The sequence below is a fragment of the Portunus trituberculatus genome, chromosome 17, assembly GCF_017591435.1.
Source record: "Portunus trituberculatus isolate SZX2019 chromosome 17, ASM1759143v1, whole genome shotgun sequence".
NCBI classification, from domain to species: domain Eukaryota; kingdom Metazoa; phylum Arthropoda; class Malacostraca; order Decapoda; family Portunidae; genus Portunus; species Portunus trituberculatus.
Window position 1 is genome coordinate 6622467 of NC_059271.1, and position 14076 is coordinate 6636542.

A 14076-nucleotide genomic window follows, 5' to 3' on the forward strand; every position below is an offset into this window, starting at 1 on the left:
TGTGGCTCAGGCGGAGGCGGGCAGAAAAGCATATATATATATATATATATATATATATATATATATATATATATATATATATATATATATATATATATATATATATATATATAAACATGTTTTATTTGCCTTATAAGTTCATAACCACGAGAGAATGCAGGGAAAAATAGGGGGGGGGGAAGATGAAGCATGGTAGAAATTTTGAGTAACTCCTAACAATGTTTTCTATGAAAGTACTCGCTTCCAACAGAGGGCAACACTGTCGCTGTCCTCCAAACTTTAATCCACACCAAAACTTCCTCGCTATATATTCCTTGGCTGAGACCTGGCTCAGGAAGGAAAGGAAAGCCCATAAGTGTAGGCGCTGTTGTCGAACACTTGAAATGTGTTGGTGTCACAGATGGTATTGAATCATTGTTACTGTGCATATGCAGCACCAATATACTTTTATAAGGTATCAACATTTCATTTTATGCATTCAGTTAGTACCTACTTATTCTATTTTTGCATGCGAGGTTTGGATTTCTATTCCTATGACAGCCGTTCAGCCTCCATATTTTTATTATTCCCCACTGGAGAATAAAACTTTACTGTTATTTATTTTTTATTTCAAAGAAAAGTAGAAAATTTTTCCTCCCGGCGACCCTTGACAAAGCAGCCGTCACGCCCATGCGGCTTCTTCCGGGTAGTTCTCTTGAACATTTAATCAGAAAACGTAATCCCATTACTAATAATTACTACTAGTAATTATCTCAAAATACAATTGCACGTTACTATATTAAATATTATCTGTACATGATGTACCCTTTTCAGTGTTCGAACATTATGGAACAACAATCATTGGCCACTATCACTGAAGCAGCATTTTTTGTACTTCACCAGTTACTGCCAATGAATGATGTTGACATTGATGTGTGTGGAAGTGTGCTGCCTCAGACCACCTTGAGTACTAATAGGCTGGCTTCACTGCAACACTGTCTATCATGGGTGGGCGTTATCCCGATAACGTATCACGATAAGGGTAGCAGGTTATCGGCTATCACATTTATTACTTTTCCCACGTTATCGATTAATCGGTATCGCTGATTCTTATGGTTCCAAACTAATGATAATCAATAATTTTAGTTTTTGGAACAAGGGGAAGTAGGAGTTTTAAACTTTCAAACCAATTGTAGTTATTTTACATAAAACAGTAGCTACTTTTCATTAGTGAAGAGAGGATGCAGATTTTGAATTTTAGAATTTGAAGATTTTCCTAAGTTTCCTTTGGTAGAAACGAAGATTTAGATTTATCAATTCTTTATCTGAAAAATCAATATAGTTACTGCTAGTATCAAAACTGGATTTATCAATTTATCGATTATGTAGCAATAAATTTATTGGTTATCATTGTTAAAGTTATTGCTGTCAATTTACCACCTGCTATTGTGATTATATATATATATATATATATATATATATATATATATATATATATATATATATATATATATATATATATATATATATATATATATTCATTGTCACACCCAGCCATGCATGCTGATTATGCACTGTTCACCTACCCAGGGATAGACTTGCTGCAAGTGCTTCAGTGCAGTACAGACTGTAGCCAAGTACTTATCAATATTTCCTCCTATATTCACAATATGTAGACAATTGTTATACAAGTCTTTTAAAATTGAGAATGCACTATTCCACACAGAGGCATCTATGATTATACTTATAAGAGTGAGTGTAAGTCAGTAATATTGTATGCCTCTTTCCTTTGTATATAAATATACTGCAGAAAATTGCCTTTAATATACATATAGATCATACAAAGAACAAATGAATGGGATACACACACACAACCACACCCACACACACTTTCATTTCATCATCCACAATCAATTCTCAGTCATGTGTGGTAATGCAGCATGGAAGACCATTCAGTTTTGCCTGAAACACTTTGGTGCAATGTTCAGGGCTAACAAATCTGAGAGATAAAGTGAGGCAAATGGAGATGTATTATGAGACCACAGAATAATTGTAAAGTTTTACTGACAATGTGTAGGAAAGTGATAGTGTTTTATCAAATACGTTTTATATCAGAAATAAAACTCCACCGTTAAGCCTCTGTCTTCAGGTTTTTATGCTGCTTACTTGCATGCATACATGCTTGTCTGTTAGTACATTCACACACCTTGTGCTGATGTACATATGTGAACTGTCAGGCAGACACTTGTGATAACTTTAAGGGACTCAACAGCTCCACCACACTAACAAAGCAATAAATATTTTTTGTGTTTATCAAAACAATTCATCAACAAAAAGCATTATCTGTTCAGTGGAAGAGCACCGAGCACACTGCTTGAACCTTAGTGAGCTTTGAAGCCACACACTAACAAGATGCTGCATGCACAGCAACTCTGTGATTTCTTTCTCCTTCTTGTATATAGCTTACAATGACTTTGCAGTTAAAATATTTCATCTTATTTCATAAATACTGTGTCTTGCATTCAATTATGTTTCTGAATAATCATTTTGTTTATTATATACTTAAATATTTTGGCAACTGCTGTTAATTAGGTTTTATGAAATATCAAGAAATATTCTAACATTGGAATCAATGTAGAACAATACTAAAAAGAATGAAGACTTTGTTGGAACTCTATGGAAGAAGTCAGCACTGAATATGCAATTTCACATTGATTCACACAGCTTGTCCTACTCGGCTTCAAGAAAAGAGATCATGATAATTCTTAAACAAAATCTTGATCGTTTTTAAAAATCATTTCAATAAAGTTCCCACAGTACCAACTGAAAAGCGACAAACTATATGTAATAACAATATTATTTCAACATCAACAAATTTCTGTCATCAAGTTGACTAAAATACAAAATATTCACCAACTAATTCTCAGATCTGTAAAAAAATTAAAGCACCTTCACCACATCAGCCCTATCAGAGAAAAGCACTGGTGGTGCTCCCTAACAGCTTAGTCACAGGTGCAGCCTTCAATATCACCACAATTTGATAAACAAGTTCTTGGGAGATCACTGTCCCTGTGATGCATTTTTGACACTGCAAGTGTATTTCTCACATCCATCATTGTCACTGCTCAGTATTTCAAAACATATTTTTCAAGTCACTATTTGCAGAAAACAAAATTAGACTGAGGTGTAAGCGTATTAAATGTGCGTTGTGTTCAATGAAACTACAGTATATATTTTTTTTGTAGAAAATAAGTTAATTGGAAAATACTTAAGTTATAGAATATGCTCCACTGAGGCCCAAAAACACCTAGGAGACCATTTATATGGGATACACTGGTACACTCCATAACCAATACCAACAGGTACATTCCTCAAACATGGATGTAATGCAGGAATCTTGGGATGGTGCCCACAAAGAGGCATTCCTTGATGATGGGAAGTGAGGCAGCCTGAAGAGAGCACTAGTTAGGGAGCTCCCATGGCACCACACTCGATGTTAGTTGTTCTCCCACCACTTGCCATTCTAAGCATGGGTGTTGGAGGCAGCAGCAGCGGCAGCATTACGCTGAGCCTGCACAAACTCTGGGTAATCAATGAAGCCGTCCTTGTTCTTGTCGTCTTGATCAAGTATCGGATCAATCATGTTCACCAACTCAATGTCGGTGAACAACTTCTCCTCAGGCTGTGGGTGGCCAGCTTTTCCTTCATGGTTGGCAGAGTCATGCCAATGGAAGAGAGATTTGATGAGTTCCTGGCCATCCAACTTGTTGTTGTTATCTGCATCATGCATCTTGAAGTAATGGAACTGCAGCTCCTGGTCAGACATGCTAGCAGTGTCAATGGGCACCTCCAGATGGTCCTTGATGTGGTCACGCTCACTACTCAGGTTAGGGTTGTGCAATACACGCTGGTTGTGGCCTCCTCCTCCATGTCCTCCATGTGGCTGCATCTGTGGCTGCTGCTGTACTTGCTGTGGTTGCTGGAGAGAATGAAGATAATAAGTCACAGTATTATGAAGTCCATGATGTGGTATTCTTGTGTTTTAGACTACTTTGCACCCAAGATGGTGATTAAATATGCCAAGTTTTATTATCAAGGTTGAGCCATTTTCTGCATCTAGTGTTGGAACAAACAGCACAACACATTACTGTACCAATGCTACATGCATAGCACAGTGTACTGCATCTATCTTTCAGGAAAAGGTTTCTATTTATATTTATGCTTTTATAGGTGACTACCTGGAATTGCTGCTGCTGCTGCTGTGGCTGCTGGGGTGGCGGTGGTGGCTGGAATTGTTGCTGCTGTGGCTGCTGAAACTGTTGTTGCTGCTGGTATTGCTGTGGTTGCTGATACTGCTGTTGCTGCTGATACTGCTGTGGTGGGACACCTGGGGCTTGCTGGTACTGTTGGGGTGGCACTCCTGGGGCACCCGCCTGGGGAGGAAGCTGGGGTGAGGTGGGCTGGGAGATACTTGGAACATGTGACAGAACAGCGACTACTTGCACCAAGTTTCAGTTCAGAACTTTTAATTGCATTTAACCTAGGACTTCTCATTATTTTCATCTAATCAATTTAAACACAATTTTCATTTATAATTTGAATTGAGGGACCACATCTCATTCCTTACTGACATTGAAGGGCCAGGGAGAATTCACATAGGAAAAGCATCTACTTAGCACATGGGTGGGCAAACTTTTCAGTGCTAGAGCTACATTAAAAAAATCACAATCTTATAGGGCTGCATACTATAATGACCCAAAATCATTAATATTTAAAATACAAAATTAAAGGCTTCTAAAGAAAAAGCCATTCTTACACGCAAGTGTACACTTGCAGAAAGAAAATTAAATACTCACAATACCATTTGGCATTGTTTATTAACTTATTCTTTCAAATTTACTAACATTTGTGGGGCTGTATGAATCTCTTTGGCAGGCTGCATGCAGCCTGCAGGGCATAGTTTGCCCACAACTAACTTAGTAAGTGAACACTCCCTCTCCTAAACTTTCAATACTGTCTGATCTAACAAAGCCCAATAACTTCTTGAGTTGGTAGAATGATCTCACATTCAGATTTCCAAAAATGTAGCATAATAAAGCCAGCAGTTGCTATTCATAGTGAGTTATAATAGAATATTTAAAATTAAAACATTGTTTTCATCAACTGAAATAAAATTTGTCTTATATTGTTATGAAATTATTGCACCACAAAAATTATTAGTGATATGATAGCATAAAAAAAATCTGAAAATAACATTGCCACTGTAAATTAGGAACTATTTTTATAGAAGTCCAAAAAATCCAATGATACAAACTTCAGTCTGTGGCAAGTTACAGTTTTAAACATGTGCCTTCCTGCACCTTCTTGCTAACATATCCAGACTGTTTGATGATGTATGATGATTCAGATGCAAAGAGAGAAGTTTGTGAGCACTGGAAGAGAACTACACACCCCTCCCTTGTCCCTTACCTAGCATGCATTCCCCACTGATAGTCCTCTTTTTAAACTGAACTTTGGTGTTTCTTGGACTCCTCCCTTATGGCCTTACTTCTTGTTATTACACTCACACTGTCATCATTTTGCTTGCAAGCATATCTACAACACAGTGCAACCACAGTGTACAGGTCTTTATGTAACTGGCAAGTGCTTGGAAGTGTTACAATGTTACTGCCGACATGTTCTTTCACTTGCTGCCTATAGTGTCTTGTTGTGTGTGTGACTGACATGTGATGTATAGATTGTACCTCATTTTGACTCTCAAATGCTAACTATGCCTCTTAAGTGGCCAATGGGTTCTGGTGTGAGTTCTGGCAGTGAGCCTCAGCAAGCTACAATATCAAGAACACTTGCAAAGAAGGTAGAAATTGTTGCAGCATGAATAGTGAGTGAGTTACCCTCCCTGACACATTAGCTATGCACTAATTAGTGTTATGCACATTTTAATTATTTGATTAATATGAAATCATGTTCTTTGTATGCTGTACAAACTTATTATCTAGAAATTCCTTTACTCCTGAAAACTGATCTGTGAGAAATGGATAGCACAATCACTCAAAGCATATCGATGTTTGAAAAAAAAAAAAATAAATAAAAAATAACAAACTGTGAGTTGACTGGAATGTGTACCCATTGAAACTGTTCAGAAATGCAGGATATATTATTGTGCAGCAAACAGCAGCACATGTGTGTATGCATATTACTCCACAAAGTCGTACAGAATGTCGCCTAAATGACTGTGAAGGGCTGATTTGAAGGATGGCAGCGAGTTCAGAGCAACAACATGGTCAGGCAAAGAATTCCATAAACGGACACACCGGAATGAGAAAAATCGAGATCTAAAATCCACTGAACTGTACTGGTGAGCTAATTTAAAACGGTGTCCACGAGTATGTGCATGTGGTGTTGTGATGAATAAATCTTCGGGAGAGATAGAACACTCAGAGTGGAAGATCTTCCAGTACTTTATTATGTCAGCACGAGTAAGGCGTCCACATACAGAGTAGAGGTCAAGAGCTAACAAACGCTCTTTGTAGGACAGTCCAGTCATTCCGTCTGTGTCGAGTCCACGACCTCTGAACACTTTCTAGCATCTTTAGGTCTCCAAGATAACATGTGTTCCATAGGCATGAACAGTATTCTAGTAGTGGTCTTACATGTGTAATAAAAAGATTTAGCATGAAATTCTGTGATCTATAAATAGTTGCTTTTAGTAAATTTGCTGCCAGACCTGCAGCCTTGTTAACTGTAGTTTTTATGTGCATGTGGAAGCGTAAAGAAGCATCAACCAGTACACCAAGATCCTTGTGGGCATTAACCTTTTGTATATCTGTACTATTGAGTGAGTAGGTGTTATATGGGCCTGTCTTGCTCTGGAAAAGTGCCTCTGTTGAATCTCAGTGTGACACACTTATCTATATTTAAAGAAAACCCCCAGGAGTTTGATATTCTGTATTTCACGTTGGCAGTTAAATATGTCAACAACTGTGTGGGTGTGTGGTAAGTTACGAATGGGCAGATAAATCTTTAGATCGTCAGCAAATATTTTGCAATCACTCTTTATGTAAGACGGTAAGTGGTTTACATAGATAATAAAAAGTAAAAGACCTTCAATATGACTGAAGCACTTTTTGTACTTCTGTATTCTGCCTGGTGATCAGTAGGGCATGCCTTTAAAAATGTCACGGCAGCCCAGGTGAGCGGCAGGCTGTGCCAGGTCTCGGTGGCCTACATATGTTAGGCTGTGAGGCTGTACAGCAGATGTGTCAGGCAGGGAAATCGAGGACCTGACTCATAAGCCTTGCATTTGTGCCTAAAATGCAGGTGTGACAACAATATGTGCCGAATGGAGTAAAGCCTGTCACCTTTCACACTTGGCCTTTACCTGGTAGTGGCCGCCCTGCTGCGCTACCTGGCCGCGCTGGGGCTGCTGCTGCTGCTGCTGCTGGTATTGGTTGGTAGGCACTCCAGGAGCTACTCTTTGTTGTGTTGATGCCAGGGAGGCCAGAAACAGCCACGGCAATGTTAGTTTCAACAACATGTTGACGGCTGGTGGGTGTGAGACCGTCCGTCAGGTGGCGGCGCGGGACTGCTGATGCTGCTGCCTGCTGCTGCTGTCGGTGGTGGTGGTGGAGGCACAGCTGACGGTGACGTGTCCTTCACAGCCACCACCTTGCACTAATCATGTGTCCGTAATAAGAGTCCTATACGAGTCTGAAGTCACCGTGATCTCGTCACTGTTGTTTGGCTGTGTTTGAGGGTATTTGATTAATTGTTATCGGCAATGGGTGTATTGATGTAACTGTAAAACTACTTACAGCTACTAAACTATTTTTTCTTTCATGGCAGTTGCAATATTTAAGTATTTTATTTGTAAATCATATAAACCCAATATAAATTATGGAAGTAATTAGAAAGGATAAATATTCAAACATTTTCGGGTGTGACGTGTCTGAAGCGGCAATGTTTCACTGCCAAACGTTGTTTTCACGAGTTGCAAGGAACAACATAACGGACAATAATTTCCAAGGAAGCTGGACATACTTGGTCATTTCCGTTCATTAGTCTAACCTTCTTGGAAAAAATCGTTAACTATTTTTCTTCACGTTCATATTCTTCTTATGTAATCATGTGGTTCAAAATAAATATATGCATGATTGTAATTACATATACCTACATACATACACATGTCAACGAGTTTTAAGTCCTCGTTGCTGTTGTTGTTGTGCTGAAACCTGAAATCTGTGAAATCGAAACAGCTACAAGTTTTGGGAGTGGATTGGTGGAAAAGATGACAATAAAGTCCGGTTGGAGCTTCGTGGATTCAGCCTCCACTATTCATTCATTCATTCATTCATTCTCTCTCTCTCTCTCTCTCTCTCTCTCTCTCTCTCTCTCTCTCCACGGCAAAGGTTCCTCCATCTCACCCTATATGCAAATAATAAATGTATCAATCAATCAATCACCCTATATGCAAACACTAGCTTTCTCCTCGCTTGCTCAGTCAAGCTTTCCCCTTCATCAACATTTAATATTAAAATGCTACATTGTTCCATGCTATTTCTTTCATCATTCTAAGACTAATTAGTGTTACTCTTCATCCTTTTAATTTGGTTAAACCATCCTTCTGTAATAGTATATACTTTTCTCGGATTTGTTTTCAAGTCGTTTATCTTTACTAGGTATACACATTTTCATGGCTCTCTCATCCCATTGTGCAACTTTACTATTTAAAATAGTATCAAATACTTTTCCATGACACGCTCTCTTGACCGCTTAATTAACAATGGCAGTACTTCTTTAACTTCTCTTTTTTATCATCATGATCGAAACACGCATCTCTCGCTCTGCATGTAATGTACTGCAGGTGCTGGAAGGGACCTGCTTGCTAGTGATGGGCGAACCGAGTACTTTCTGCAAACCGAGTATTTCGGTATTGATTACACTGTGAAACCGAGTAAACCGAGTACGAAATGATTACTTTTCACTAACCTAACTTAACGTAAGGGAGAGAATCGTGTAAGAAAACTAATCTCTTGGTGTAGTTAGACTGAGGTTTTTAACTTCTGTACAAGGTAGGCCGTATATCATGAGACCATGTTTCACTTGACTGTCAGTGTTATTATAATAATAATGAGAATGTGAATTATGTGCATGCACTTATAGTTGACATTAGCAGATAATTTCTTTCTTGATATAACTAAAATAGAGAAAATAATAGTATAATGGATATAGAATGCCAGAAGCTTATCATAGCGGGGCTCAGCGTCACGGGTCTCCACCCTCCTGCCTCTACCTCCTTACTCCTCCTCCTCTCTTCTTCCTATAACTCCTTACCCCTCCTCCATCCACTTCCCTCTCATTCCTTTCTCTCTCTCTCTCTCTCTCTCTCTCTCTCTCTCTCTCTCTCTCCATCTCCTTTTCCTAAAAGTCATGTCATATTACTTGACCCTGTTTTATTCCACTTCGACCAATAGAGTTGCCTCCTTTTCGCTCCTTCACTTTCCTTCCAATCTCCCCATTGATGAGAGAGAGAGAGAGAGAGAGAGAGAGAGAGAGAGAGAGAGAGAGATCATGTCCGTCACCCCACCTCCATCTCTCTCTCTCTCTCTCTCTCTCTCTCTCTCTCTCTCTCTCTCTCTCTCGTTTTTTTTTTTTTTTTATTGTGGGTAACGTCTCTACCCGTCTTTATTTATTAGGCATCACAAGGTGTGAAGGCAGCTGCCCCCGCCTTGCCGCAGCCTGCTGTGACGTAGTACGACCTGTGTGTGTGTGTCAGGGAGACGGCTGGCTGATATGATGTTAACGCTGCCAACGGAAACTGCGAAACTGGCTAACTGCCTAGTTTACCGTCGGGCTGATTACGGCAGGGTTGCCAGACACTACACATGAAAAAAGGACAGACCTGCTTTAAAAAAAAAGACATTTGCCTTCAAAAAATGACAGCACAACAAAAAGTGTGTGTATTATATATATATATATATATATATATATATATATATATATATATATATATATATATATATATATATATATATATATATATGTGTGTGTGTGTGTGTGTGTGTGTCATTGTTTGATCTGCTGCAGTCTCTGACGAGACAGCCAGACGTTACCCTACGGAACGAGCTCAGAGCTCATTGTTTCCGATCTTCGGATAGACCTGAGACCAGGCACACACACACACCGGGACAACAAGGTCACAACTCCTCGATTTACATACCTATTCACTGCTAGGTGAACAGGGGTTACGTGAAAGGAGACACACCCAAATATCTACCCGGCCGGGGAATCGAACCCCGGTCATCTGGTTTGTGAAGCCAGCGCTCTAACCACTGAGCTGTGTGTGTGTGTGTGTGTGTGTGTGTGTGTGTGTGTGTGTGTGTGTGTTTAAGGTATGTGTTTAAAAGTGAGAGAGAGAGAGAGAGAGAGAGAGAGAGAGAGAGAGAGAGAGAGAGAGAACCTGCAGGGTTATATGAAATTTAGCAACATTTAGGCTAGGCTGGGAGGCTGGGAGTGGGAGCGCTTTTTTAAGGGAGTTGCCGGTTGCTTATTATAGTTACCAGTCTGCAATCCCACACAAAAATCATAAGTTTATAATAAGCTCGATTTATTTTTATATAACACAAGAACAAAGATGATAAAACAATAAAAGATAGGAAGTTGCAGAAACAAATTTATTGACTGCGTGTTTGAAGATTTGACCGGATCCGTGGTTCACAATGAAAAATAAAATAAATAAATAAATTTTGCTGAAAAAAGGACAGAAAAGGACAGATTTTGACTGTCCTATTTTACAAGAAAACTTAAGGACAAACAGGCTCAAGAAAGGACAGACTGTCCTTAAAAGGACAAACATGGCAAACCTGGTTCACTACGGGTTCCGACCACTATGAGCGAAAGCGTTTGGCAACAATGTTAAAAATATACTCATATGTGTATATATTTATGTATGTATGTACGGTATGCATGTATGTATGTATGTATGCATTTCACGAAGCAGTTTTCCTACCAGTATTTCAAACAAAAGTGACATCTGCCATCCTTTTTTAAGTGGTAACTATAATATAATAGTTGTCATTAGCTACAGGTGTCTCTGACGCATGGTACAATAACGATCAAAAAGTTATTGTACCATGCCTCTGACGTATCAGCTTGCCTGCGATCCACACTCCATCTTCCCGTCTGTCCCCCACTCCGTCCCCTCCCCCATGTTCCTCATATCTCCGCCTCCACCCCCCTCCCACCCTCTCTATCTATCTCTCTCTCGCGTCGCTCCGCTCAGTACCTATCAGCTGAGACACTCGCCTATTTATTCTTTATTCTTTAGTCTGTCTCCATTCCACCTAATATTTTTCCAGCCATGGATTACTGTGTGAGCCTTGAAAGCTTGTATCCCGGAGTAACAGTTTGTAACCTCTCAGCCCAGAAACTACGGCAAAGGGATTCATTAGTGCCTTTAAGCGTTTCTCAAGAACTGAACGAGATTATTACACACCAATAGTTAACTGCTGTGTGGGTGTGTGTGTGTGTGTGTGTGTGTGTGTGACGAGACAGTCAGACGTTACCCTACGGAACGAGCTCAGAGCTCATTATTTCCGATCTTCGGATAGGTCTGAGACCAGGTACACACACACAGGGACAACAAGGTCACAACTCCAGTGTACCTACTCACTGCTAGGTGAACAGGGCTACACGTGAAAGGAGACACACCCAAATATCTCCAGAATCGAATGGTCCTCTGGCTTGTGAGAGCGCTGTGTGTGTGTGTGTGTGTGTGTGTGTGTGTGTGTGTGTGAGAGAGAGAGAGAGAGAGAGAGAGAGAGAGAGAGAGAGAGAGAGAGAGGAAAGGTCTAAGGCGTTCAGAATTTTAATGGCCACAGTTTTCACTATTTTAATCCCCACATGAGTTTCTGAAGCTGTATAAAGTCGTCAAATAGTTAGGCACAATGGATATGGAAACGCGTCATGGTACAGAAGGGATTAAGACAGTTTGGGATATTACATTACCTTCACTTGGCACTTGGAGCGAGGGAGGAGAGGCAAGGCAAGAACGCAACACGTCAGCCAGCCAGCCAGGGAGACACGGAGACCCCAGTGAACTATGAGTGAGGTAGAGACGAGACGGGAGAGCTAAACTAGTGGAGTGGGTAGTGAGGCGACCACTGTAGCTTGGTTCACCTGGGGAGCGTTGCCCAGGTAACCAACACACACACACACACACACACACACACACACACACACACACACACACGTACTTACTATCTGGAAGCTTTACCAAATCTCTCCACTCATTACTCCGACTTACTCATCTGTCTGTTGTGAAGAGCTAAGAGGAATGTTGAATTAGGATTAGAGAGAGAGAGAGAGAGAGAGAGAGAGAGAGAGAGAGAGAGAGAGAGAGAGAGAGAGAGAGAGAGAGAGAGAGAGAGAGAGAGAGCTATTCCATTCACGTGCAGCGATACAAGTGGAAATATGTAATAGGTGAAAACAATTTGATGTGTAGGCATTGTTTTCAGTAAGATCTCAAGCACACACAGTGACTTGCATACACTTATTCATTGGGGTTAACTAGTATCAAAGCTATTTAGGGTGTGCGTTGCCGTAACCCCTTCAGTACCAGGACGCGTTTCCTATGCATTCTGCTATTTGGTGATTTTATACAGCTTCAGAAACTTATGTGGGGGATTAAAATAGTGAAGACTCCAGCCATTAATCTTCTGACCTCCATAGACCCTTCCTAATGTCAATAAAATCGCCTAATCAAACCCAAAAATCAAGGTAAAAGAATTGCGAGGAACCTTGATTTGTTCTCGCCAGCCACTCCACGAACGACGATGGAAAGTGGAAACATGTCGGGTGAAAACAAGGCGCTGTGTTGTTACTGTTGTCGTCCATAAACTCTCAATCTATCTCTGTGGGCACTGTTGTCATTAAGATCTCCAGCACTGAATTACCGCCATGCACTCAGTTATGGGCGTCTGAGTGAGTCGAGTCTAATCCCTTAAGTGGCATTTTTACGATAGTTTGTGTGTGATTAGATGATTTTGCTTACAATAAGAAGGGTCTACGGTGTCAGAGATTAATGGCCAGTTTTCACTATTTTAATCCCCACATAAGTTTGTGAAGCTGTATAAAATCATTGAGTAATAGCCAGAATAAATATGAAAACACGTCATGTTACTGCAGGGGTTAACACGGCGGGGCGAGGCGAGGCGATAGAGGCACCTTGCTTTGCTCCGGGCTATGTGTTTCCTACATATCATAGCTTCCCCTTGCTCAATAAGCGCTAAGAATAGGACACATTTCGCTATACGCTATTACTTGCAGTTTGTGTTGACAGACTAGGATAATAAAGAGGGACGCCAGAGATGAAACGTATACAGAACGGTGAAATAACACACACACACACACACACACACACACACACACACACACACACACACACACAGTCTGAGTCCTATCCGAAGATCTGTCTATGTGCTCTGAGCTTGTTCCGTAATGGGAAGGCTGGCTGGGTGACTACGGGCGACCATAGTGAATCACACGACCACAGTGAACACACACACACACACACACACACACACACACACACACACACACACACACACGGGGATTGACACACACACACACACACACACACACACACACACACACAGTTGTGACCTTGTTGTCCCTCCACAACACCCTCCAGCTGGGAGCTGGGTGTCAGTGGTTCCAGCTGGTGGGCTCCAGCTGGTGGGCTCATAACGAAAGATACACACACACACACACACACACACACACACACACACACACACACACACACACACACACACACACAGTCTCAGTCCTATCCGAAGATCGCTCTATGAGCTCTGAGCTTGCTCCGTAATGGGGAAGGCTGGCTGGGTGACTACCGGGCGACCATAGTGAATTACACACACACACACACACACACACACACACGCTAAGTACCATGAAAGAAAATGACACACACACACACACACACACACACACACACACACACAGCCACCTTCCCCTCCAACACCCTCCAGCTGGGAGCTGGGTGTCAGTGGTTCCAGCTGGTGGGCTCCCTCATAACGAAAGATAACACACACA

The 14076-nt window shown here is 40.8% G+C and overlaps 1 protein-coding gene across 1 annotated transcript; it reads right to left on the bottom strand.

Moving 5' to 3' along the window:
• Window positions 1-591: 591 nt before the first annotated feature.
• LOC123505100 (adenylate cyclase, terminal-differentiation specific-like) lies at window positions 592-7792 on the bottom strand. The gene is made up of 3 exons (XM_045256146.1): window positions 7361-7792; window positions 4218-4412; window positions 592-3958 (listed from the first exon to the last, which is right to left on the bottom strand). Exons 1-3 carry the CDS (start codon window positions 7514-7516, stop codon window positions 3503-3505), a joined length of 807 nt encoding a protein of 268 aa, XP_045112081.1. The 5' UTR covers window positions 7517-7792; the 3' UTR covers window positions 592-3502.
• Window positions 7793-14076: the final 6284 nt, after the last annotated feature.

Bases quoted from the DNA above. Each gene is read 5' to 3' on its own strand.
- LOC123505100 (XM_045256146.1), bottom strand. From the start codon at position 7,516: ATGTTGTTGAAACTAACATTGCCGTGGCTGTTTCTGGCCTCCCTGGCA. The intron at 4,413-7,360 runs GTAAAGGCCAAG...CTTCCTCCCCAG, and splicing joins AGCAGGGCGGCCACTACCAG to GCGGGTGCCCCAGGAGTGCC. The intron at 3,959-4,217 runs GTAGTCACCTAT...CATTCTCTCCAG, and splicing joins AGCAGCAGCAGCAATTCCAG to CAACCACAGCAAGTACAGCA.